General features: G+C 38.3%; 1 protein-coding gene across 2 annotated transcripts; it reads right to left on the bottom strand.

Annotated features, from left to right (window-relative positions):
- Positions 1 to 3: 3 nt before the first annotated feature.
- Positions 4 to 27,781, bottom strand: LOC6644489. 2 transcript variants are annotated; one of them, XM_002067373.4, is made up of 6 exons: positions 27,629 to 27,781; positions 15,736 to 15,817; positions 9,841 to 10,010; positions 9,444 to 9,758; positions 3,281 to 3,782; positions 4 to 3,211 (listed from the first exon to the last, which is right to left on the bottom strand). In XM_002067373.4, exons 1-6 carry the CDS (start codon positions 27,695 to 27,697, stop codon positions 69 to 71), a joined length of 4,281 nt encoding a protein of 1,426 aa, XP_002067409.1. In that variant the 5' UTR covers positions 27,698 to 27,781; the 3' UTR covers positions 4 to 68. The 2 variants fall into 2 exon arrangements, with proteins under 2 accessions (XP_002067409.1, XP_023032646.1); XM_023176878.2 differs by lacking the exon at positions 27,629 to 27,781 and having other exon boundaries at positions 15,736 to 16,707.
- Between the last annotated feature and the right edge of the window lie 219 nt (positions 27,782 to 28,000).

The following is a 28,000-nucleotide window of genomic DNA, read 5'->3' as shown; positions in this document are numbered from 1 at the left end:
AAAACAAAATGGTAGAAGAAACAATAAAAAGCAAAAGTAGTAGAAGACCAAGACGAGAAGACGAAGAATCACTTGCGATTACGCAACTCAATAATAGTGGCTCCCGAGCCACGACGCAAATGTTGATGATGTGGAAGATGTTGCTGCTGCTGCTGGTGCTGGTGCTGGGAATGCTGTAAATGATGCTGTACATGCGGATGATGATGATGATGTTGTTGTTGCTGATGATGATGATGATGGACTACTGGCTCATCAGCATAGATAAGCCGTTTGGAATCCACTTCACTGCTGCGTCGCACAATGCTGGCCGTATCCTTGTTCAGTTCCACGGTTGGTGCTGCAGAACGGGAATCAAGCGAATACTTCGGCTGTAATGGATATTTAGTGGGTGGACCAGGAGCAGGCGATCTGCCATACTGTTGATGATGTTGATCCTCCTCATGGCCATGCAAGACGCGATACAGATCCGGTGCTTGTTGATGCAACCCCCTTAAATACAATTGCTTTTTGCTCTCTGTTTCATGCGGATGATGATAGCTCAGCGAGAGATCATCCTGTTCATCATCGTTGCCAGATATTTTGGTCAAATCCTTTTGACTGCGACTAATCAGATTGACAATCGATGGACTCTTCAGGCCACTCTTCAACGAGTTATCCTTGCCGCTGGAAAATAGATGCGGCTGCGACTTGTAGGCCGACGATTGGGCCAGACCCGGTGCTGGTTCGGGTCTACTACTACCACCACTGATCTGATAGCCATTACTTGGATAATTGTTCCGCGTTAGCTTCTCAATGTAAATGGGACTAGGATCATTGCCGCCATTCATGCCATGGACATTGAAGCTTTTGCTACGATTCAAGACCTTGGCATAAGTGCGTGCTGGTTTGGCCGGACCCGGTGGTATAGATGGCACAACCCCCGATCCGATTGAGCGTGGTCCTGTCTGTATTGAGACTGGACCTGCAGCCGAACCCGGATTACCTGACGACTGGACATAGTTGGTAGTGTTCATCCCATTCATTACTCTATTAGTTGGTGGTGCTGCAAGCGGTTGCTTACGCTGTTCGTGCAACTTACGTGGCAAGGTCTGAGCTGAGCGATAGTCCTGATGCAGGTTGAGATTGGGCGTGGAGCCACTGAAACGTTGGCCATGCTTCTGATAGCGTCCAAGCGTATGGCTGCTGGTCACGGGCGGCGGTGGCGGCGGAGCAGGTCCTCGCGATGTCTCGTAATAGTCATCGTCACGTTGTTCTCCATGCTCCCGGTTCTGGTCGTAGCGTTGACGGGGACGACGCTCATAGATATTCTCTTTGCCGTACAATGAACTAGAATACGGATCTTCGCCCAGATAATAACGTTGACGTGGACTCAACTGCAATTGCGGATCAGCTGATTCGGCTCTCTTGAAATTAAGACGACCCGAACTTTGAGATTCTGGCTTAAGTGGCTGACGCTCAACTCTATCTGCCCGCTCCCTTTCCCCGCGACGCCGTTGATTGTCACTTGTCGAGTCTTCAGAGTCATTGCTACTGTGGTGTCGGGTCCCACCACCACCGATATGGCCATCAATGACATTATATTGCTGATATGTGGTCATTCCGTTGCCGTCGACGCCAATCGGATTGCCTGCTGTTCCTGGACTAGGCGATTGTTCGCGGGACTTATTCGAAGCGGATTTCATGCGAAATTTCCTCTCGGCACTGGCTGAACGTATTTTGCTGACCAGTTTGCGCAGTGAGTTGCCAATCACCTGACCCATGCGACTGGGCTTACTGCCACTCAGGGCCGACAGATTTGAGGTGGAGGCGGATGTGGTACCATTTCCAGGACGTAGAGTACCTGTGCTGGAGACTGGCGGATAACTTGAGGTTGGAGCAAATCGAGTTCGCTGCTGCTGCTTGCGACTAAGCGTCATGGTAGAGCTGGGTGGCATTTCCCTTGAGGAAGATGGCGGTGGCGGAGGTCGTGTCATCAGATAATCCACCTGTGGCGAAGATGAACGACTGCGGCTACGTGGTGGCGGCGAATAATCCGGCGGTGGCTCCAATTGACTTACTGAAGAAGAGGGCACCAGGCCACTTGCACTCCTCGAGGGCGCATGAGCGTGGATAAGATTGGAGCTTTGCTCGCCCAATTTCTTTTCGATGGCACGTCGACGCTGTGGAACTGTAGGTCTATTATTGCTGCCATTAACCGAGTACTCCATGGCAGCGGGACCAGCGGAAGATGGCGCAGGTGGCGGGGGTGAGGGCTCGTAGCTCTTACCTCTAAGGCCATTCGTTGAATTACTTCCAACCCCATTGATTGAGGGCTGTCCATTACCATTCATGTGAGTGTTATTGCTATTGACGATATTCTGACGATAGGCCGACCTCTTGTACGAAGCTTCTTCACTCTGATTTGAGCGCAGTTGGTTCGGTCCCGGACCGGGTCCTGGTATGGCCTCTAGGTCATCGAGAGCATCGCGTGAACCACGCATTGATCGTGCCAGAAACTGTGAGGAGAGACTCTGCCGCTTCTGCTGCAGAATATCCTCACGGCTGACATAACTGTCCTTGGCCAGGACTTCGTGATTGTTGTTCACCGATCCGCCTACAGGTTTTATCGAGCCAGAACTACCCGGGCCACCACTTGGCTTGGTGTTCTTGTTGCTGTTCTTGAGGCCATTGCGACGGACTGTCTCCTGGAGGTCCTCACGAAAGGCTTGTGACGAGAAGTGATTGGCTGTCGATGCTCCGATCTCCTTGCGGTCCGACCAATTCGATATACCCTGAAAATACTTGGAACGCCCCGCTGGTGTTCCAGCTCCTGCTGCACCCCCCGAGGACGGAGCTTTGCGCTCCAATGTGGCAGCTGTGGTCAGGGGGGTAACTCTTTCACGTTCTCGCTCCCGATCTCTCTCTCTTTCAGCACTACGTGGCAAGGTCTGAGGATGATGATGATGATGATGATGTGGCTGCTGTTGATTGGCGGACACATAATTGGGTTGACTTTGCGATTTGATGGTCACATTGAAATAGCTCTTCTTTGTTGGCTCCACATCGGCTTCGGCGTCGACATCGTCACGGGAATCATTCGATGCAGTGGACTCACTACCAAAATGGGATTCTAACCATTTCATGGTCTCACCCTTGCGTGTCTCTTCCTCGCGATCAAAGTCCAGGGGTCTCTTGGTTAAGGCATCTTTTCGATCGGCCAGCAGGGCCACCTCTAAAAAATGCAAAACAAAAGGGATTAGATCAAAATGGAGTGTGTATGTGTGTGTGTGTGTGGACTAACCCTTCTGCTGTTGTTGTTGAGAGCGTCGCAGTTTGCGCATCCGTGCCGACAGGCTATCCCAATCACCAGGCCGCTCCAGATCACCACCGTCCTTTTCCATTTGCGTTGTCTCGGCAGCGTAACGCATTTCGGTGGATACCAGCTTGCCGTTGGCTACCACATCCACATGCTGCTCGTCACGCTGTTTGAAATAACGTTGATTCGATGCCGTTGTTGTCACCTGTTCACCCAACAATGCATTCCCCTTATCGGCTTCCTCCTCTGGCAGTTCGTCGTCAACAATGAGCTCGTGTTCGGTTGTCTGTTTACTTTCGGTTACCAATGTCCCATCCTCTTGGGCCAGACAACGTTTCTGTGTGTCCTCCGAATCGATGGTTTTTCGCGATTTACTTCGATTGGCTATCACCTTTGGGCCCAGTGGTACCAAAGCCCGTTGGCTCTCCGGTGAACAGAGTGCGGCCTCTAGATCTTCAACACCGTCGCGTACAGCGTTCACGTAGGTCTGCAATAGAAGAAGTTAGATTTGGTAATTGTACTCTGACTTCCCTAAAGAAGATAATGAAATGGTGCTGAAGCGGGTGGGGCATGGGGGGCTCTTGCATCACAGAGTTTTGATGCAATGACTGCACTTTGTTTGCTATCCCGTTTCTACTCCCTTTTACTCTCCTAGCACTATTCGTATTCAGAGCAAGACCAGTAACCACACACTCACACTCACTCACACACACACACACACACATGAATTCAAAATTCCAGTTACTTGAAGGGGAACGTCATTGAGTTAACGGTAACAGAATGCAAAAAGGAAAAGAAGAGAGACAACAAAAAAAAAAAAACGAAACACTAAAGAAGAATAGACATCTCAAGGTCGCATTGCAGTTGCGCAGGCATAAGCATGCCTGGCTGACCACTCGACAACGAAAGAAACGACTCATCTTCTCCTGAAGATTTTGAGCTGCAAACAAAACAAAACAAAACACGTCCACAATTTACGTCTACGTCTACGTCGACTTCGGCATCGCTGTCAACATTGCCGACGCGTAGTCATCATCATCTTAGTCGCTGCTGCTGCTGTTGTCGACCTTGTTTAACGGTATCGCGCGTAGAAAGTGTTTTTTTTTCTTCTTTTTGTTGTTGCTGTTGCTTGAAACTTGAATGCCGAGAGCAACAACAACAATAACAATGTTGATAACCCCCATCCCATGCCATCCCATCCCATCTATCCCCCCATACACACACACACACACACTTTGTCTCTAAGTTTATCACTTTTTTTGTTGGCTCTCCTCTAGGCAATTGGCAAAAGATTTGTTGATCATTTTCATTGAACGATCCAATCTGATCGATGGACATGAATTCGTTAACGATATTTACATATGTATGTATGTATGTGTGATGCCGATTTCTGTTTTCTGTCTTTAGTCTCTGCTGATTAATCACTGGATCCAACGGCAACGGCGGGGCATATTCGAGTTGGCGCCATATGAAGATCAATGATTAATATTGTGATGACGTTGACGATGACGCAGAGTTGAAGGTTTTTATAATGAGTTGACAATGAGCAAGAGAGAGAAGGGCGAGAAAGACTTGAGAGAAGAGAATTGACATTGGTCAAAATATTATTTGGTTTGCCATCACTTTGATCATATGAAGAAGAATTTGATAGACCATAGGGCATTATGGCCCTGTAACGTCTCATTGATGGTGAGGTCACCAGTCACCAATTTACCAATATATATAACGAATACGCAGGGTGTAACAGCTAGATAATAAATATTTGGATAATCATTCTGGTTTGTAAAAACATCCGAAAATCCATAATATTTACCATAATAAACCATTTTATTCTACGACATCATTTAAATTTGTAATTTTTTAACGCCGAGTAGGGATCACTTTTGAAACGTATACGCAGTGTGTGACAGCTAGATAATATGTAAATATTTGGGCAAAGTTGACCATTTAAGATTGGGTGAAGATAAAAAAACTATGCTTAATTTTTTAACTTTTTCTCAGCTTGATAGCAAATTTTTTTGGTCATTGTTTAAACGTATACGCAGTGTGTGCCGTCTAGATAATCTGTAACCATTTAGGCAAAAGATAGGAGAATGAAAATTCATTAAAAATGCATATAAACCATAAACCATGCTAAACCGATTGATCCTAAGTTATCATATAGTTCTACAATTTTTCACGGTTTTCACAACACTTTTGATGGGTCTTTGTTAACAAAAATCCAAATTTAATCCCACCAAGTTTCTGTTTGGTAAGAGAAAAAAAAGTAATAATATAATAACTAGTAGAGAATAAAATGAAAGGCAACTAGTTAGTTTGACTGTTTGAGCCCAAAGTTTAGAAGTTACTTTCATAACATTAATTTTAATTTGATATAAAAAGTTGTATAATGAACAACAAAACAAAAATATATAAACAAACATAATTTAGAAAAAAAAAAACAAAAGAACAATTAAAATTTGTTATAAACTCAATAGAAGTTTTATGCTCTTTGTTATTAGCCAAAGCAACCGTCATAAGTCCAACTGATTTATTGACTAAACTAAAACGGATACCTTTTTAGGTAATTAAACACTCTCTAACTGCAATTCTAATTTGTGTATAGTCTAAAATGCTTTCGCCGTGACCTTTAACAAATGTGGAAGGAAAAAAAAGGGTACCAAAATGTTGATGAAAGAGAGAAAAGCAAAGAGAAAAATAAAAATCAAATCAACATTTTGATGTCATGTTTTGATTTATCTGCTCGCATGATTCGCTTATTGCCCCCTTGCCTTGGTAGCACACAGACACTTACACATATTCAAACATATGTATGTATGTATGCATGTCTACTTATGTATATGAAATACCAAAGTGAAGTATGTGTGTAGGTACTTTTCGTGTAGGTACTTCTCCACTGGCCTGGCCAACAGCCAACAGCCAAACAGCCAGCCAACATGGCCAACGGACATCGCTTGGTAAATCGCATTCAAGTATTCAAATGTTGCCTACTGTTGGCTTGGCTGCTTGGCATGCCAAGTGGCCAAAAACAGAAAAACCAAAATAAAAAGAAACCATAATAAAATCGCAAACAAAAAGAGAAATGAGCGAATGTTGCTGTCCAACAGCAACAGCAACAACAACAACAACAACAACATCAACAGCAGCAGCGGGTGGTTAGGTGGTGGTGGTGGTGGTGCTGGTGGTTAGGATCGCATCGGTTTGGATCGAGTCGTCGGTTAGTGGTTAAGGGGTTTTTCTGGTGTACCAGTTTGCCTTGGTTTAGCTCTCTAGCCAAATCTCGATCGATTATGATTATAATTATAATTTGGTAAAAGGGAACGCCAACGCCATCAGAAAATTGAGATGAGATTGCAATGAGATGAGATGACGAATGGAGTTGCTATCTCTGAGGGTATGGAGATTTGTCTTTTTTCCTTTTTTCTTTCTTGTGGGGAGGTAGACAACTCATACAACCAACGCCCCGTTGTGAGTCCAGATCTTGTTGGTGGTTTGGTTTTTAGTCATTTTCATTTTTTTGCTTCCTTCTTTCATATTGGTTTCCGTTGCGTGGAGCCAACATTGGGGGCCCAGTTAGACTCCAAGTAACTGATTGGCATTTGCTGATTAGACTTAAGCATGTGGCTTTATTTAAACCATGTGGGCACCTCAGCCCATACTTCTCTATCTCTACCTGTACCTAGACAACGACGACAAAGACTCTAAACAAGTTTCCCACTCACACACACACACACACACATAGAAAGACGCTTACATATGCAGTAGGCAAAAGCGAGAAGTACCAAAATTTAAATTCGAATTCCAAACACTTTTTTTTGTTGTCTTCTGGTCGTTCTCTTGTCTTTCTACAAGTAAGAAAAAAACAACAAAATTTTCTTCGAATGTGGCATAGACAAAATTAATGTGCCCCTTAGCCTAACCTTACTTCACCTCATCTTAACTTGGTTCACCTCACTTTATATTTTACCTCCCCCCGGTAGGTAAGCACTTCTTTCTTTACGAATGTGTGTGTGTGTCTCAGTGTGTGTGTTTAGCTAGGTTCATGGACCTGCCTCAGACACGCCTAGAATCCAAAACCAAGGAGCAAGTCAGGCAGCAGCTCAAGCAGCAGCAGCAACAGGCAGCAAAAGCAGCAGTTGGCTATTGATTAAACTGGGCTCAGAACAGGTCTTTGGGGGCCAGCAGCTGCCTATATACAACAACCACAAAGACAGACAGTAGGTACATTAACTGGGAGAGTGCCCTCTCTCTGTCTCTCTCTTTCTCTCTACATCTCTCTCTCTCTCTCTCTCTCTCTCTCTCTTCCTATATGTGTGGGTAATCTGTGTATGTATGCTTTGTTAACCCTAAAGGAATTAAAAATTTGCCCATAACTTTTAATTAAGAAAAAAACTATAATCTTAAATCTTTTGATCTCAAAACCTAATAACTACAAGGAAATTTTTTATAAAGTTTATAAAATCTGAACAGACATAGATGGTTGAAAAAAATTAGAAAAATAAATAAATTATATTTACACTCACTTGCTAGGAATCACGACGATATAAAGCTGAAGGAACTTGGCCAATTTTCAAATCTTTCAAATAATTTCAAAGACCGTTTACACCGAATACCGAAAAAAGTGTGCGAACCACAGAGAATGAAACTAAATCACAGCTTAAAGCGCGAAATCGAATTAACACACGAACAAAAATTAAAGATAGACAAAAAGAAAAAAAAAACGGAACGAACGAATGAACCAAGTTAAGAAACACACAGAAAAGCAGCCAATAAATCAAGGCTTTTCCTATCCATAATCATATCGTAAGTACATATATATGTATATTTGTATGTATTGTATATACGATAACCGTGATTCGATTACGATTGGTTTTTATTTTATTTTTAAATATGTGTGTTTTTTCTTTTTGCCAATGATTATGCGATAATAACAATAATAACAACAACAACAGCAACAACAAGAAGAACAACTCCAACAACAGCTACAACAATATCGGCAGCAATAGTTATAACAACAACAACAACAAGAAGTAGCAGCAGCAGCAGCAGCGGCAAACGGCAAAAGCGGCACTAGCGAACGAACGAAACGGTAACGCGTATGCAAAAAACAAAAAAAAAAAAAATTAAATAGGAAAAAATTAAAAACAACAACAACGGCGGCAGCAGCAACCGAACGAAATAACTAAACCAACAACAACAACAACAAACGAAACGCAAAGTCTGTGAGAAACGAATTGAGTTTGTAGTTGTCTTCTCGGCGCTCGCTCAGCGGCGACTGATCTTGGCTTCAGCTTGGGATGGATGCAGCCAGAGCCAAGTCAGAGCTCCAATAACTTTCGAATGAGCTTAAAAAAGACACAGTAACAACAACAACAACAACAACAATTATATGGTGGTCTTTTGTTGTTGCTGCTGCTGCTGCTGCTGTTGTGCGTCCAGTGGCGGCGGGTTGGTGCTGCTGCTGCTGCTTTTCACGCCGAATTGATTTTCAGTTATTTATAACAATTTATTTCTCACTAACAAAACTCCTTTCTCATATTACATATTACTTTGGTTAAAAAGATGGCCATGGTTAAGTATCCCCCCTCACCATTAGCCCCTCTGGTTCATGAAGCATTCATTTTGTTTTAGCATGAACCGGCCCTGTGTTTGGTTGGTCTCTCTCTTGCAACCGGTCCGGCTTGGTCTTAAGTCTTTCTTGTATTGTGTGTGGTGGGCGCTCTTCTCGCTCTTCTGCTTTTTCTTTAGAGGATAGTCCACAGCGAGAGGAGAGAGAAGAGCCAAAGCAAAGTGTTAAGAATTACTTTTGGAGAGATAGGGACATACAATGTAAATGTGTATGTATGTATGTATGGGTGTGTGTGTGTGTGTAAGCAAGGGCGCCATCAGGATTTTATCAAGTAAGAGAAGAGAAGCTGCTTAACTGCATTAAGTATACATATAAATGTATGTATGCAAAGCATGGAATTAGCATGATGTGGTGGAAGGGGCGATTGTTAGTGATGACAATTCGTCCCCCTTGCTACACCCTTGTGTCTGTGCATGTAGATGATACTTGTTTATCCTCTAACACTTCACCTCAGATAACTTCGCACACTTTGATATTAAAGATTTCAATGGAATATTCTCATTAAGGACCATCACTTACCTCATCGGTAAAGTCACCCAAATGCTTAACATCCTCGGTTTCATGATAGTCCTTGATTTCCTCATGCGAAATAACACGTTTATCATCCACCTGACGCACTAGACCATCGACAGGTCGTGGTACCATGCGTTTAACCAATTTACCCAAGCCACCAGCAGCAGGACCACCAGCAGGACCAACAGGACCACTGGGCGGACCAAAAGTCTCTTGCAATTGGGCCAACTGTTGCTCATTAACGGCGCCAGCCTCTAAAGCCGCAACATCAATAAGCTGAGCATTCCCATTTAAATCATCGGGCAGACCCAAATCACGTTTCTAAAAGCAAATCACAAAAAAAAAAAAAAAAACAACACCTTAGAATTTGAATTGAAAGTGAAGAAGATTTCGTATAATTTACCTCTGTTGTTTCCGTCTCCTGTTTATCAGTGTCCTCGGTTGTATTTGTCGACACTATGGGACCCGAATCCTCAATGACCTTGCCATCTTGTAGCTTCACTTGTCGCTTTACTCGTGTCTCAATCTGTCTTGTTGTTGTAAGCTCTGTTTTTCGTTTCGTGATCCATTCCTCTGCAAAAGAAAAAACAAATTTAAACATGACTTAAAAGCTCATTCGAAAGCACATATAACTTTTAAGCCTCGCCTAAAAGTTGACTATAAAAAAAAACAATAGTTTACCAAACTCGTTGAAAATGACTTGACTTCAATTCAGTACAAACTCATTAAGCTATGCAGTCATACGAAATTGAAAGTGAATCGAATGGAAAAGGATATATATATATATATATACAAGTGGATATATCACTCACAACCACAAAGATTCCTTTTATTTTACTTTGCCGTTAAGTTATTTGAACTTTTCTCACTTGGCCAGAGATAAGATCTCTTGGGCAAAACACTCATTTGCATGCAGTTTCAGTACAAAAATGGAAAAAGAAGCAGGAAAAAGATATAAGAAACGAACCGCTTCAGCGATCGCCCAATTACGTAACTAAAGTCCAACTTGGTCTTAGTCTCTCTCCTAATCTAACTGTATGCAGTTGTTGTCTGTGTGTGTGTGTGTGTTTGTTGGGCAACCTGCAAGCACACGGACATCCGACAACTGGCTAAGCGTTTTGCAGAGATTTTCTTTTTGCAGCAGCAGCAGCAGCAGCTCTAACTGTATGAAAAACGAACCAGACCAGACTTCACTCTAGTCTCTGAGATAGATACAGCCATGGAGTCTGACTCTAAGTCTGGGTGCTTTAACTCCGACTGCACTAAAATCGCTGGACCATTAAAGGTCGCTTACATAATCTATCTGCATTAGCAGTTCGCGATACGAGAGACGCAGACGTAGACGTCGCCGTCGCCGTCATCGTCATCGTCTGGCATCCGACGCCACTTTGCTCTACCTACAAATATTGAGGCTGCAGTAGCAACAATCGTCCATTGGGCAGTTTGCAATTGAACTAAACTACTACTAGCTACAGTACTACCTCAAGTTAATCAACAAAAGTGACTACAAGAAATCTAAGGGAATCAATGCAATTACTTTATTATTAAACGAAAGTAACTTAAGATTAAAAACAAACTTCGAAGGGAACTTTCATGGGATCTTTTTTCGTATCATATTCTCAGGGAAAGTAATGAATAAAGAAGGAATCTTTGTCTCTTAAAACGGAGGACTGCCGATATCTAGAACCGATTTTTTTCCTCAAAATCTAAGCCCAGATCGATATCTGTGTGAAAAACAATTTGTTATTCATTGAAAAGTAAGGGAAGTATCTTTAAAATGTCTAGATCTATTTGCCTTTGATCAGATCATTCTATATACATACGTATATACCTAATAAGCCCTTTATTTACATAAATAAATTAAGATAAAACTTGCCATCAATAGTTTTTTCGAGAAAAGAGAACTTCCATCTACAAGTTGCTGCACTGTAGCCCTAAAGAAAGCTTCCCTCCTCCCCTGCACCATAACGAAACATTGATCTATTGTTGTACATGTGAGTAGTATTAGCCTGGCCAAGAGACTGACAGACTGTTTATCATTTGTGCAATATTTATGTATATATGTATGTATCTATCTATCTGTATGTACATATATCCGCATTGTTGCAATGGCAATTGCCCAGATCACTCAAGCACTTCATAAATAACAACAATAATAGCGGCAGTAATAATTAAATAAACAAACAACGGCACAAGACGCAGAGGCAAAGATCGATATGGAAATGGAAATGAAGATGGAGAGGATCAATGCAGATCGGTTGCAAATTTAAGCATTCTCGTTGTATATAGTTATACTCTAGACGAAAGGTATAGCCCCATTTTAGTTATAAGGCTTGTCCCTGAAGAAGAATTTCTATCTATAAGAAAATCTTAGCTTAATTTTCATAAACCTTAAAGACCCAGTTAAACTTGGTAATTCTGCGAAATTGACGACATTTATGAGAACTACATATGTATATGTACACCCAAAAAAGTAGTTGTGAAAAGTGCATTAGCTTTAGCATTCTTAGCAGTACCAGATTAACACACAGCGCGGTGACTTAAGTAATCAGTAAACTAAGTTATTACTTAATATACAGATTACAGACAGAAATCAATCCATCTGTTTTCTTTATCGACTGTATTTTTGTCAATTTCCAACCGATTATAAATCAAACCAAAATAAAGTATATTTTAAAAGGTCAAAAAATTTACTTAATTACAGATCCTTAAAAGTTTTAAGAATTTTTAAGCATTTTTCAACATAAATTTTAAGTCAATCTGCCTATTTTCCTCAACTTAAATTTGGTCAATTTCTAATCGATTTAAAAATGTTATATATCAATTAAATCGAAATTTAGTATATTTTAAAATTGCATCGATAATTGCATAAAATTTCTGTCGATCCGACTTTTGAAAACAACACTTATGATTTTTTGCGAAATTTTAGAAAAAAATTTAGTTATAAAGTTTTTAAAGCAGATTAGAACACACGATTCTAACTTTCAAATGGAAACATGAATTTGTCAAATACTCAAAAAAATAGGCTAAATTAGGTAATCATGAAATTTAGGCTTAAATATTTTTTTTGTCTCGCTGGAAAAGTTAAATTGATTGTTTTCAATTTGAAATTGAAAGCATTAAAAAGAGAGATATATCACTTTCGAAAATCGGTTAAAATTTGGCAGTTTCGCAAAGGTGTGAGTTTTTAAGAGTTTTTTTCAGAATTTTTCAAATGAAATTTTTTTTTAGTTTTCCCTATTTTCCCCAGACTGCAATTTAGGTAAATGAATGAACAATGAGTGAACCTTTCAGTAACAGTTCATAATCATTTTACAGCGTTTTTTAAAAAGCTGAAATCGTAGGTCCCTTAAACCGCGAGATTCGTAGCATTAGCTGATCCTACAAATATGCTATATGTCTAATCCGACACTAATTCTTAGAAATGGCTTAAAAATTTTATTCATATCAGGGAATTTGTTTCAAATATTTAAGATTTTATTGAATAAAACTTTAAGTAATCAAAATATTTAGCAGGCAAAACGATTTCACTGATTTTTTAACCCTTAAAAAACTGTTTGAAAAAAGAACACTTGCGTTAAAATTTTCAAAATTCTTTTTGAACTAAAAAGCTGTCTATGATTAAAACATAAAGTCGTCAAGTCCATATGAAATCCCTTCTTTTCATTAATGAAATTAAAAACTTGAAACTTTTTAAAGGGTATAGAGACGAGATCTTCTTAACTAGGCCCTATGATGATGGTGTGTGTGTGTATGTGTGTGTGTCTTTGCTGTTGTTGTTTTGAACTCGGTTTGGTTTTCATTTTCATTTTTCATTGTTTGCTTCGATCGATTGCACATTGGCCTGGTCTGAGGTGACTTGACTTGGCTTGTTTCGGGTCTGGCTTGTCTTGTTGTCTTGGCCCTGCTTAGATGATGTTAATGGTAATTTATGTACGAGCCACGCCCACCACCATCAGCATTGCCACTTGAATGTTCGATTTACTCAATCGATATGCAAAGAGATTGCATTACATCACACACACACACAACACACACACAAATAAGCTAATTGTGGCATCAATTATGGCCATGTTAACAGATTCTGTCAACTTTGCATTGCACTTGTTGCCGACATTTCCTTTCTGGCCAGAGGGAGAGCGGGAAGGTCCAAAAGGATAGAAAAGTTGTGGGGCGTTTTTTATTGTAAGTGGCAAAAAACAAAACAAAAAAAAAAAATGGAAAAATAAAAAAACACTTTTGCAAATCTCTCGTCGTTGTCTCGAGGCTCTGGAAGTTGATTTTTAATGATTTGCTAACGTGGGAAATTTTTGAGCTTGAAACATTTTCTCAGTTCCCTCCACCCATCATCATATTTTTCGTGTTTTGTTATTTTGTTTTTTTTTCTCTCCCTCTATGCATTTGCATTTTGTTTGCCTCTCTCCCCCGCCCCTCGCCTTGTGCTTTTGAATGAATGCCTTGTAGCTGCTTGTTATTTCTAATTTTTTTCTTTTTTTTTTTGTTTTTGTTATTTTTTACACTTATTTCTTTTGTAAGTACATTTTTGTAGCTGCAGCATTTGGGGGGCAGCTTTATGCCATGTTAATCACATAATTAAATCAAAAACTTTCTATGATTTCCTACTCCAACTACACATATACTAGAGAGGTTTTTCTTTTTTCAATTGGCGGGAAAGTCTACAAGGAATTTTCATATGATGAATTGTGTAAAAGAAAAGAAATATATTTTCAAAAGCAATTTGCAAGTAATTCATATTCATAACATATAACGAAAACCACAGTCAACCATCCCAACCTATTCCCATTCCCATTCCCATTCCACATCATATCCATACAATTCCATTCACTTTCCCCCAATTTCAGGAAGAATCCTCACATTCCATTCGAGTGACAAATCCATGCCAATTGTCCATATAACAATTGATAATTGAGCATATTGAGTAGGTAATGCAATTATGCAACCATTTAATGATTTTTCTATGAGCAATCGAACGTGGCAGCAATGACGACCTCTCGAGATGCTAATATGTATCTAGAAAGAGGTCTCCAAAACCTGTTCTATTGTTGTCACTACACGTGAGAAAATGAAACAAATGCAATGTGCTGATACTCCGTATTATACTGAAACTGCTTAGTAGAATTGAAATTCAATAACACGAAATACTCGTTGATTTTTGCAAAGGTCTCAATTGGAAACAGAGAACTCTGAATCGTATTTATAAGTTTTTAGATCTTTACACTTTCATAGTGAGCTCTTTTGAACGAGTAGCTCTCGTTGCAATACTTGCTTTTTATTGGGCAAGGAAATGCTTGACAAGACTCATTCTTAACCGTGCAGCGAGTAGCAGTCGTTACAACTCGTTCAATATTTGGCAGCTCTCGTTACAACTCGTTGGATCTTTAGCAAGCAACTCTGAAAAATTCTTGCATCTTTGGCAAGTAAACAATTTCAAGTCGAAAACTAACTGACTAACGAGTAGCACTCGTTGCAATCTTTGCAGTTTTTGGGGAACTCGTTCAATGTTTGGCAGGTTTCGTTACAACTCGTTGGATCTTTAGCAAGGAACTCTGCAAAATTCTTGCATCTTTGGCAAGTAAACAATTCCAAGTCGAAAACTCTAACTGACTAACGAGTAGCACTCGCAGCAACAAGCTCTCGTTGGCAAGGGAACATTTAACGAATTGGAGTTAACTTCTTTTGGTAGATTTTCTCTCAGTGTCTGTCTCTATGATTTCATTGTTGCAATCTTTGAATCTATCTAATTGTCGGCAAACTAATAGCCAAAGACAGGTTCTCTGATCTCACTTCTGTCTATATTTTTACACTTTGACTATATTATTAGCCCCTAAAAGTTCTATAGATTATTAATAGCATATGAAAATGATTATATTACCAACAACAATTAAAAAAAACAACATTTAATAAAGTAATGGAAAATGAAAATGAAAATTAAAGATACAAACTACATTCTAGCTTAATACTCAATAATCTACTTTTTCTATAAACCTCACCTGAGCTTGGCAAACTAATCGAGGTCAAGTTAGAATCAAGAAGAATAACTAAAATAACAGTTTCATCTATCTTTCTTGAATTGCCAACCAAGTGTATACACCCATGGAGAAATTACTAGGTATGAGGCCTAGGATTTGGAACTCTTAAGTTTTAGGATCAGAAAATTGGGTTTGACTTGCTTTAAACACTTTTGACTTAAACTTCCTAAGCCCTTTTTGAAAAGGCTATAAAAGGGATTTTGAGGATTAGGGCCCACTTAGGCATCAGTTGATAATGGATCACTCACCTTCTTTGGTAATAGCTTCTGTATCGCAATTGGTTGATGTTGCCTCGTTGCTCTCCTCATCATCTTTGGGCTCGAATTCGACCTGCGAAGTATCAATGTCGTAGAAATTAACGCGGGTCACGTGACGCACATAGTCAGTGGTGGTGGTGTTGGTGGTGTTGGTGGTATTGATATTGTTATTATTAGTATTATTATAATTGGCGGGTGGCAGTGGCAGAGATTGTGTATAGATGCGAAAGATGCGCGGAGATGGAGCGGCAGCAAAGGTTGTTGCATGAATGCGAGGTGGCTTGGGAACAGCGTTCGCTGTTGTTGTTGTTGTTGCTCCAGCTGGTGGTGCTGGTCCTGTGGCAGATGCTCGTGGCGGCAGTGCTGTATAATAGCTATGACTATGACTAGGTCGTCCGGATTGGGTATGGTTATATTGTTGTTGTTGTCGTTGTCGTTGGTATTGCAATTGTTGTTGTCGTAGATAACTGGCCGGAATGGCCGTATCACCCGTGGAAGCCGAAGAGGACACATTACTGTTGACGGAGGAGGAGGAAGAGCAGCCATGTTCTTGTTGTTGTTGTTGTAAATTGGTGATTGAATCTAATGCTGAATCTGTTTCTGGTGCTGGTTGGTGGTGTGATAGTTGTTGTTGTTGTTGTTGGATGTGACTGCTGATGCTGCTGCGGCTGCTGCATGTGCATGGCGACAGTAGGAGGATCACCACCATTCGATCATCTGGCTATCGGCGGCGTCGACTACATCTGCCTCTGTTTCTGCCTCTGCCTCTGCGTCTGCCCCTGCCTCTGCCACACGCCCAGTTTCAGCTCCTTTGGCTTCAGTCTAATTAGTTGATTTGATTTTTTTGCACTTTCACTGCAACGAATCGGATAATGCATTTCCAAGCGACACGCGATCAACCAAACGATCTCGTACTCAACTCCACCAAGGGGCATTCCCTTGGATATGGTAATTTTTCGAACAAAAAACAAAAAAAACAAAAAACTTTTATTTCAAGCGCGCGCTTTTATATAAAATTTTGCATTTCAAGTCTTGTTTCGGGAAACCGTTTGCTGAGACAAAACTACAAACAAAAAAATTGTGGGTGAGATGAAGAACCAAAACCCCTTGAAGCGTACGAAATAACAGTTTCTCCTTCTCCAGCCAAAAAGAAAACCCTCTCGACTAGCCCAGTTTTTCAATTGAGTGAACGAGTGGTAGTAACCCCATTAAATGTGGAAATTGGCCCATAAATGTATGACGATTCTCTAGAATTATGCCCTAAGCCCCTTCGCACTTGGCCATTACTTTATATGGATTACACAATTTGGTCCGAACACAAAACAAAAAAGGCAAATGCACTTCTCGAACAAAAAAAAACGCTAAAAGGGCAACGTGCATAGTTCAAGGCATACCTCATTATCATCATCATCATCATCGTCATCTTGGCTCAGTGAAATGGAAAACAAACTGAAAACTGCCGCCAAGTCAAAATGCGGCCAAAGGTCAGCAGTTTAGGCAAACGACCAAACCACCAAGCAAACAAACAAACAACAAAAACCTAAAAAAAACCCCAAAAAAATAATAATAAGGTTTCCCTATTTTTCTTTCGTTTTTGTTTCTATTTCTGTTTGCATGTTTGGCCTGTGACCAAAAAGAAAACTTAGTTACATATAACAACAACAACAACAACAGCCTCAAAAATGGGTGTAAAGTTGTTCCTTTTGTTTTTTTTTTTTGGGAAAGTGAAATAACTTGAATTAAATCCAAACCAAATGAAAAACCCTTCAAACACGCAACTGGGAAAATTGTAAATCCAAACCAAATGAAAAACCCTTCAAACAGGCAACTGGGAAAATTGTAAATCCAAACCAAATGAAAAACCCTTCAAACAGGCAACTGGGAAAATTGTAAATTTTACTTTTCCCTATTTTTAGGACTTTCCCCTTATAGTTTTTGGAACTTTTGAATATCATCTTAAAGGATTGTGGAGTTCTACAAGTATTTGGCCATAAATATATTTTTATCTAACACAAAATGAGGAATATTTCCAGGAAAAACGATATTTTATTTCTGAAGCTCTCCAAATTTGAATAAGTCCAGAGCGATTTGCCCTTCAAAATTTTGAGCTAGATTCACCACTGTTAGAATATGATTTGTTTTGAAATCAAAGCTTATTATATCTCATGGATCTCCTTTTTTATCCATGTCCAGTTTATATTTATTTAGATGAAATTCCTATATCTTCTGGTTCAAATGGGAATAAACTAAATTAAATACTGATAACAATTTGTACCTAAATGAAGTAACTAAATCAACTTTTATATGTACATACATAATATCTAAATACTATTCTTTAAATATGATTGATTGAGTCGGAATTACAATAGAAATGGAGAAGTTGGAGTTGTAAGTTCTTTCCTCTCTATCTTCTCTCTCTTTCTCTCTCTCTCGCTCTGTCTCTACATTTCTCTCTCCTATAAAGTCTTATCCGTATGACTATATACTCAAATGTTACCGGAACACCAAATAGATGGATCTCCACACTAATTTGTGGTTGTTTTCTTCTTCTTTTTTTTTTTAAAACGATTCTTGAATTGATAATGTTTTTAATTGTTGTTGTTGTTGTTGTAATTGTATAATAAATTTTTCAAACTGTCGCCATTGTTACTGTTGTTGTTGTTGTTGTTGCTATTTGCCGGTTTGTTTTTTGTTATTTTTTTTGCCGGCTGTGGTTGATCGATTTGGTTGTTCAATTTGTACGCTAAACTCGGATTCAGACTGAAAACTCACAGACTTGGTCACTGACAATTGGAAATGACGTCAGCGACGATGTATTGACCATTGGACATAATCATTAATTGTGTGTGAGTTGTTGTTGCTGCTGTTGTCGTTGCAGCAATTTGGCCATTTTTGTAATTGTTTCCGGTTTAATTATTTAAACATGGCTAAAATGGCTAATGATCGTTTGATATGATGGTCATCATCATCATCATCGGCCAAATGGAAATGCTATGTAAGTGGGGACATATTTATGTCTGTATGTATTGATTCAAGTCAATGAAGAAGCAGCAGGAGAAGGAGATGCAGAAGAAGAAGCAACATACTACTTACTACCAATTATGGCATATATGCAAAAATATTCCATAAAATGAATTATGGTGAAAGGCAAACAAGAGAGACATTGGTGAGGTGGTTAAGTCTACTGACTGGGAGGGGGCTGGGGCTGGGGCTGGGGCTGAGAGACTGTCATGAGTCATCCACCCTATTGAACAAAATCTTATTCTCAATCAAATTGGCAAACTTTGACAATTCCCAGAAAGCAAAAAAAAAAAAAAACTAAATAAACAACATCCAAAAGCAACTCCAAAAAAAAAAAAACAAAATAAATACAATTGCATTGCCTTTTACTTGACCCAAAAGTAGCAACAACAGCAACCAGAAGGCGTTTAAATTTAACGACGGGGGCCGTGCCCACAAGTCACGCACTTGGTCAACGACGACGACGACGACGACGGCGGCGACTACGAGACATATACGTATCTATATAATCCCCTCCTGATTCATGACAACCGCCCTCTCTCACCCAACCACGTCTCTCTGCACCTTACCCTTTTAGCCAACTCGCAACACGTTAACTCGACGAGATACTGACGGTTGTTGTTGTTGTTGTTGGAGCTAATTCACGCCTTTTGGCCATACAAAGACATTGAATTGTTGCTACGACCAAAAAACTTAAGTTTTTCTTTCAATTTGTGGAAAAACTATTTTTGCTCGTTCATAGTGGGAAAAGAGGGGCACGAAGTGTGGGGGCAAAATCAATATACAACCAGAATTTTAAATAGCCCAACTTTTGCTATGTCTGCTGGCCACTTTAAGTTGGGCCTAACTCGATTAATTAGCAGGAATCAACAAATGACAATAACTTGAAAAGTTGAAGCAATACTGAAAAGTTAGTTCCATTGGGTATAATGGAAAGGTTTGTGCTTGGACAAAGTAGTTTTTCACATACATATATCGAATAGAGTTTTGGTTCAAAATGTAATGCCATGTTTCGCTTTTTGGAATCTTTTTATACCATACACCCATGAGGTGAAATGATATATTAAAGTTGCCAAAATGTATGTGACAGGCAGAAGGAAGCTTTTCCGACCCCATAAAGTATATATATTCTTGATCAGGATCAACAGCCGAGTCGATCTAGCCATGTCCGTCTGTCCCTCCGTCCATCCGGAGACTGTAAAAGCTAGAGCCACCTAATTTGGTATGTAGACTCGTGTAGTATGTAGAGTGATCAAGTTTATTTCAAATTTTTGAAACGCCCTTTTCGCCGCCGTAATTTAAAAAAAGCGTTTATCTCAAAAACTATTCTATCTAAAGACACAATATTTGGTATGTATATTTGCTTAGTAAATGCGCTCATTTTGTTTGGGTAAAGATTTTACAACGACCCTTTCCGCCCCCGTAATTTTAAAAAACTCGATTAACTCCCGTAATTGTCTACCTTGCGCATTCAAATTTGGCACACTTAAATATAATACTGATATCCAACAAAATACCAAATTTGATCAAAATCGGGAAAAAAGTAGTCGAGTTATGCATATAAATGTTTTTCCATAAGGCCAGAGTTGGCCGTTTTCTGGTGGGGGCGCTAGGGTGCTCGTATGCTTGAGTGAGCGAGATACTAAGCTATGATGGAAAAAAAAAGGCATTTGTTTAAAAAATTTGAAATATTTGCTTTACTGGTGTATGGTATACCCAAGTCGCCGAGACGACTTACTTACTTCATTTCGTTTGCAATCTGTCTTAGACTATAACCAAATCGATAAATAAGTATTTTTTAACTGAATGGTTCAAACTATTTTCATTTATCTATTTGGCAAGTCAAGGGAGAAAGACGATCAGTCTATAAAAAATTCCTTTATGTGTTTCGATGGACATAGGAATCAAATATGAATGGTAATGTTAATGAAGGTATATTCCCATTGTATGTTGTATAGCTAGGCGCTAGATGGCGCTAAGTTGTTGGATTTGACACTTGCTTTGTATATATACATATATAGAAGCCTACTTCATTCATCTTTTTACCCATTTAGGGGATATTACAAACTTAGATGTTTGTAATGCAGAAAAGGATCAACATCAAAAGCCGAGGATATTTTTGGAAGAAATTAAAGGCTTTGCAAGAGCATATACAAATTCGGCGTAGGCAAAGTTGGCTACCTAAATTCGTATTATTTTTCATTTTAGGAAAAATCTTTTTAACAATATATGTTTATGGTAAACGTGAACGTGTGTGTGTGTGTGTATGTGTACCCTTGTGTGTTTGTATGGCAGACCATCATGGGAATGTATATAAGTTGGATAATAAGTAGATTAACCTGCCAATTGCCCAAGTTTATCGATCGTTTTCTTCATCCACACGTCTGAGTCACCATGCACAATTTACACTCAATTGTTTACATATTCACAGAAAATTGATATCAAATTTTAAGAATCTAAGTAGGCCTTGACTTCAATTTGGGCATGCCCATAACCATATACCTAACCAGCACGATATCGAGCATTCAAAACTTCATAGAAATTCGTATAGAGAATATAAAAAATACGTAGCTTATTGTATTCTTTACAACAAAATTTATTCAACTTTCTACAGTTTTTAATTGTATAGAAAATTATTGTATGATTCGTGGCAGTCACTCGAAAAATCTGCGAATGGGTTACAAAGAGAAGGAGAAGCTCGAGTCGGCTAGCACTCAACAAATAGCCCCACCAAAATGCACGGTGCCCAAAGCCAAGATCAGTTCGATAAAAGATGATTTGCACGAGCCGGATAACCTGACTACTGCAGAGAAGGTTGTCTTATTGAAGGCCAAGGCGCAAAAGGCACGTGAAGAGTTGAAAAGGAAGGAAGCAACTCGTGACTATTATATCCGTAAGCTGAAGTACGTTGAGCAGCTATGCAATTTATTTGAATCGCCATCGCAGCAGCGCCAATTAATCGATGCTGTGACCAAAACTCTTGCCGAAATTGTCATGGCTGCCAACCGCGACGAAGAGCAATAACTACAATTTGTAGTGCCATCCATTCACTTTATATGGATGCAAAAAGTAAAAAAAAAAAATTATATATTTCTGTTAATCGTTAAAGCAATGAACATTACAAAAACCCTTTACTACTTTGGTGGTAAGGGACCAAAAACACTTTTTTTATTGAATTGGAGAGATATCCTTTAAATGGCACATCGGCCTGACCTTTTGGTATACCTCACAGCAGTTCGTGACAAAAGGTAAACCAATTTCCATAGTTACATATTTTCCGAGCTTGAGTTTTTATGAAATTTTACAGATTTATATGAGTCTATATCATAAATCGCCGTGCCCACTTAGATCACTTTACGTTGAATAAGTTGATAGATGTTTTTATACCATACACCCATAGGGTGAAATGGTATATTAAAGTCGCCAAAATGTATGTAACAGGCAGAAGGAAGCATCTCCGACCCCACAAAGTATATATATTCTTGATCAGGATCAACAACCGAGTCGATCTAGCCATGTCTGTCTGTCCGTCCGTCCGTCCGTCTGTCCGTCTGTCCGTATGAACACCTAGATCTCGGAGACTGTAAGAGCTAGAGCCACCAAATTTGGTATGTAGACTCGTGTAGTATGTAAAGTGATCAAGTGTATTTCAAATTTTTGCCACGCCCTTTTCGCCCCCGTAATTTAAAAAAATCGTTTATCTCAAAAAGTATTCTAGCTAGAGACACAATATTTGGTATGTATATTTGCTTAGTAAATGCGCTCATTTTGTTTGGGTAAAGATTTTACAACGACCCTTTCCGCCCCCGTAATTTGAAAAAACTCGATTAACTCCCGTAATTGTCTACCTTGTGCATTCAAATTTGATACTAATATCCAGCAAAATACCAAATTTGATTAAAATCGGACAAAAAATAGTCGAGTTATGCATATAAATGTTTTTCCATAAGGCCAGAGTTGGCCGTTTTCTGGCGGGGGCGCTAGGGTGCTCGTATGCTTGAGTGAGCGAGATACTTGAAATATTTGCTTTACTGGTGTATGGTATACCCAAGTCGGCGAGACGCCTTACTTACTTCATTATACCTACATATATATAGGATTAAAACTAAAGCATGCAAAAATTCAGTTTTTTTAGATAAGAGAAACTGTTGCAAAGTATATTTTGACTTAATTCGATTCTGACTAAAAATATTATTGTAATTTCAGAATGTAGCCCATTGGAACTTCTTTTTCGCTTTCCTCATTGATGTTTCATATCCCAATTTAATAATTGTCCTAGTAAGGATAGATTTTAAATAAAGAATTCAAACCAAAAAATGTTATCTATTCATTCTAACATACAGTAGCGGCCACAAATCTATGACGTTTAGGTTTATTGGACTTTAATTCTGATTTGGTCGATTGCCAAGTTGCTCATTGAAGTAATTTGTTGGTTATTATATTCAAATGACAAACTAAAAACGTGGACATCTCAAAAACACAACAAAAAATCCTTAGATTTCGACTGGGCAAATATTGAAAATGTTTTTGCCTAAAGTTTTTAATATATGTAAGTTTAAAGTCTTGGAAGTTTAAAGAAGTTATAGAAATGGTAAAACTAATCATAGTTAGTTGGAAGAAAGAAGTTGTAGATCTAGCAAAACTATTCTTAGTTGGTTAAACAGTTTATTTTAATTGTATAAATAAATAAAATAAAATAAAATAAAATATTAATACTAAAGTACTTTTAAAATAAAACGTGTGCCTTCTTCAATGAAATAATTTTCATCAAAATTAAATAATAGTAAATTTAGTTTATTTACTTTTAAATTAAAGTAAATTTTCATGATAATATTATCCGCTAGTTTCCTCTGATCCTAAAGACAGCTCTTTTTTATATAGCTTTTGTTAAGCATGTCGTAAAATATGTGACATGGGAAAACTTTTACACTTTATTTAATTATTTAGAGTCACTTTCTATTCCATTTAAATTTCCCATATTTCTACTCTTTTTACTTTAACTTTCTTTCGCATAGGAAGAAGCAATCAACAAACAGAAGAAAAAAAAACTAAAAGAGGAAGTTGATCGACAAATCAATTAACTTTACTAGAATCTGTAACAACAAGTTTTTATATGTGCGATCAAAGATAAGAGAACGTCAAGTGATTTGGGCAGATGAGAAATAAATAAAGAAAAATTTGGGTCATCAAAGTTTATTATAAAATTTTAATTAAGGCATTTTAAACATTTTCAAATGTATCAAATGGGAATTAGAATTTGAGCAAATATTTCTTTACAAATATTTTCAAATTCAAATAATTATTTAAATAATTATTTTTATTATAACACAAAATTTTTACTTTTTTTAGCTTTCTTTGAATTTTGAAGGAATTGAAATCTTTAAAAAGTTTTTTAATTGGCTATAAAAGATTTTAAGGCCTAATACTTATGGCATTGGATGAAAATCTGGCTTTTTGGAATAAAAATTGATTAGTTTTAGTGGTAAAATCTCCATTTTCTGGAGTGGGAAAATGTCCTTGTTTTCCTCCCTAACGATTCGCCACTTGGTCAATGAAATTCTAGAGTTCCTTAGCCTTGTTTGCTGATCATAGACCTGGTAACTTGGTTGTTCCATAAATTTATATTATCCTTTTGGCTTGATTTGTTTGCGGTTAGAGTTATTAGTATATGTAAATATTCTTATTGTTAAACTAAAGCCAAAAAAAAAGGTTCCCTACGACCTCCAAGCTTCTCTCTTTAAGGATCTCTTATAGTTGACATGAACCCTGAAACATAAGTTCAAAGAACTCTCCAACTTTTGAAAAATAGCCTGATATTATATAGAATTTGTCGAATTTTCTTTGTAGTGAGAAAAACTTTAATACAGACATTTCATATTTTTTGTTTGCTGATTAATATTTTTTGTACTTATTTGAAGAATTTTCAGCCCACAGGGTTCAATTTCTGAGCAATTCTTCATGGATTGAATGAATATTTCAACTATCTTGAGGGTCTTTTTCTTCGTTTTTATATTTGGGTTCGAGATGTTGGTTATGGTCAGCATAAAGATAACTTTTTTGTTACCATTATAACAATGAGTGCAACAACAACAGCAACAAAAAGGCAACAGCAGCAATATGAAGCTAAACAACAAAATAAACAACTCAAAAAAGCAAAACTCTTTTTCATTTTTTTTTTTTGCCACACATATAGAAACAGCAACGACAACAACAGCCAGTGCCTTTGTAGTGGGTGCTGCCACCTAACCCCACTTCTCTCCTTCTCATTCCCCTCCCTCCACCCACCAAGCACCACCAGCACCACTTGCCTTCAGTGCACCGGCTGGCAGCGTGTCCACTTTGTATGTGCAGTCTATGATTTGTTATATGAATGTATTTCTTTTTTTTCTCATGGCTTTTGGATTTGGATTTTTGTATTTTTTTTTTTATTTTGCTATTGGTGGGAAAATATTTAATTCGGTGGTGGAGGAGAAGCAGAAGAAGAAGCAAGAGTGCACTGAGAGAAATATCACTTTTTGTTTTGGTATATGCTCAATTGATCCTTGAGATTTGTTTACATTTTTACTTTATTAGTTTAGTAATTGTATTTTATCCACAATTTCCTAACAATAGACTTAAGTAAAAATCGACTAAGAACAAGTAAAAATTGATATACTTAGCTTTAGGCGGGTTAATGAAACATTGTGTCTGAGTAGAAAATGAAACAAAAGTGGAAAAGAATTGATATGACGGGGCTCTTTATAAGTCAATATAAGGAATTCCCCATTAGGTTCCTTTACAAAAACTAATAAGGTATTTGACGAAAAGAAACGAAATTTGTGGGTCCCTCCTTTTAGATTCGTCATATAGAGGTTTTACAGTATTGCCAAATAAAGCTTTATCTTAATTTTACTAAACCTACGTTAAAATAAAATTGAGATCATTTGTTCTCTTATTCACAGTCATCGCTAATGACTCTAGAACTGTAATGTCTTACCAAAGCGCTACGTTAAGGCTAAAACTAGTTGCGAATTATAGCTCACTTAGCTATGAAAAACGAGAAATAGCTTACCAACTTACAATTTACTGTATGCTTTCATTTATTTGACGATTTTTACAACATTAAGATCCAGATATTGTGAAGGTTTAGCTTAGATTCTCTAGAGATAAGCAGAGAATTAAACCGTTTATTTATTTGGTGATTGAAAATAAGCCTTCTTGCAACATTAATCACCTATGTATCTAACGAGAAAGTGAGATACTGAGGTTCAACTTAGATTCCCCATTGATAATTCAAGATTTAAACCTTTACTTCGATCTTTTCTTGAATGCAAAAGTTTTTTAAATTACTCATTTGACTTCTTGATGCATTGCCAGTGACTGATCTCTGACTAACCTCTGAAAGTTGAATTCCCTCATCCTCAAAAAAGGCGTTTCCCTTTGAATGTTTTTGACTCGTATAATAAGTAGTTTAGTTGGTAGAGCAAAAAGATATTGAAGCCGATTTTCTATGCCAAAATGATCGTTTTATTTCCCATAATACAAAAAGGGTTAAGGTAAAAGTATCTGTATACAGTGCAGGCCACAAATCCAGAATCCATTTATCATTCTACTATAGCAAAGAGGTTTTTTAGTGATTACGAAAAAGATGACACTTGAAAATTGTTTTCCAATTGCTATTGTGGAAAGTGTAAGTGGCCTAATTGTTAAAAACGGGTCAAAAAAATGGTTTATTTTATACTTTCCCAAACAGAACAATATTTTAGAATATCTGAATAATAGTTTATAATTTCACCGAATCCTTCATTCATCACACATTCAGGGCAAAAAGGATTGACGTTCTCTGCACTTTAGTATGGACATTTTCAAGCTATTTGCACTTTTTTTTTCTCACTGTGTATATTTCAGGTCAAAAAGGAGTTTGAGTGATGTATGTATTTTAGGGTTGTGGCGGGGGGGTAATTGATATTTTCAAAGTTTGATTCGAAATCCTATATTCATGTTGGCAATTTAAAATATTAATATTACGTCATACAAAATAGCATAACTTTCAAACCAACAGCAACAACAACAAAAACAAGCAAATGTCAAGACAACAACAAAACGTTAAGCTAATGATTAATTTTTTTGCACGTACAAAAGACACTTGAAGCTAGAGCAAATGTTGCACATGCAACAACAAAAACAGACCTACATACACACACATACACACACACACACACACACAATATGGTAACTGTGTGCGTGTTCTCGTTGTCACACAATTTAGACAATCAACATTTGCAAACAACAAAATGCAATAGTTTAAATAATATTTAATTAAGCGCCACCGCAACAACAACAAAAACTAAGCACACACTAAAAAAATAAAAAAAAAAAAAAAAAAAAAATAAAAATAAATTTAACTGGAGAAGAAGAAGAAGTTGAAGTCGAGAGGGTTGGGAGGGAAAAACAGGAAAACAACAACAACAACGAAAAAATAGAAAAACAATTAAAGCGAACTACCGACGATCGCGGACTCGGGCTCAAGCGGCGTGGTCGATGGCGCGACGACGACTGACTGCGACGTTTGGCGGTATTCCGAGCTGAAGCTTCAAGCTGCTGCTGGCTGGCTTTGGCTGACGCCGCTGCACCGTTAGATTGTTACACCTGAAGTTTATATATTCGGTCCCCCCCATCAATCCACCGCCAGCAGCAGCAGCACCACCACTAAGCCCTCCCCCCTTCACCATTTGTTATACATTGTACATACGAACATACATACATGTTCGTTCACGTAGTAGTTGAGTGTTGAATGAATGGTTATGGGTTGATGATGTGTATGAGGTGAGGAAGGGGTTGGTTATACATGAGGATGATAAGGGGCTGGAATGTGTGTACTTACCAGTTCGTTTTGCTCGTCTTTGGCACCAGCTTTTGATTTGGATTTGATTGTTGCTTTGCTTAAAGCCATGACCGGCCTCTCCTCCTGGGCCTCCTACAAGGCTGTGCTGCACTTTACTTTTATTAATTTTTCTTATTAATGAGTTATTGTTTGTTTTTTTTTTTTCGTTTTCTTGAGTTATTTTTGTTTCTGTTACTTTAATTGTTGCTGCAAAAATTTCAAAAATTATTTTCATAATTTTTCCACATTGATCCTAGGTTACAAATAGAAATCTGTTGCCTACTTTTTGGCTGGGCAAGCCAAAAGCTTACACAGGTGGCGCCAGCGTGCTTTGTAACGGCCTTTTCGTTTTAGATATGTATGCAAACTCGC

The sequence above is a fragment of the Drosophila willistoni genome (genome assembly GCF_018902025.1).
Source record: "Drosophila willistoni isolate 14030-0811.24 chromosome XL unlocalized genomic scaffold, UCI_dwil_1.1 Seg142, whole genome shotgun sequence".
NCBI classification, from domain to species: domain Eukaryota; kingdom Metazoa; phylum Arthropoda; class Insecta; order Diptera; family Drosophilidae; genus Drosophila; species Drosophila willistoni.
Note: the sequence above shows the minus strand (reverse complement) of the source record. Positions and strands in the feature narration are given on the sequence as shown.

Excerpts from the sequence above, each read along its gene's own strand:
- LOC6644489 (XM_023176878.2), bottom strand. The coding sequence starts at position 16,453 with ATGGTGGTGATCCTCCTACTGTCGCCATGCACATGCAGCAGCCGCAGC. Across the intron at positions 10,011-15,735 it reads AGAAGCTATTACCAAAGAAG|AGGAATGGATCACGAAACGA; the intron begins GTGAGTGATCCA and ends TTTCTTTTGCAG. Across the intron at positions 3,212-3,280 it reads TCAACAACAACAGCAGAAGG|AGGTGGCCCTGCTGGCCGAT; the intron begins GTTAGTCCACAC and ends TGCATTTTTTAG.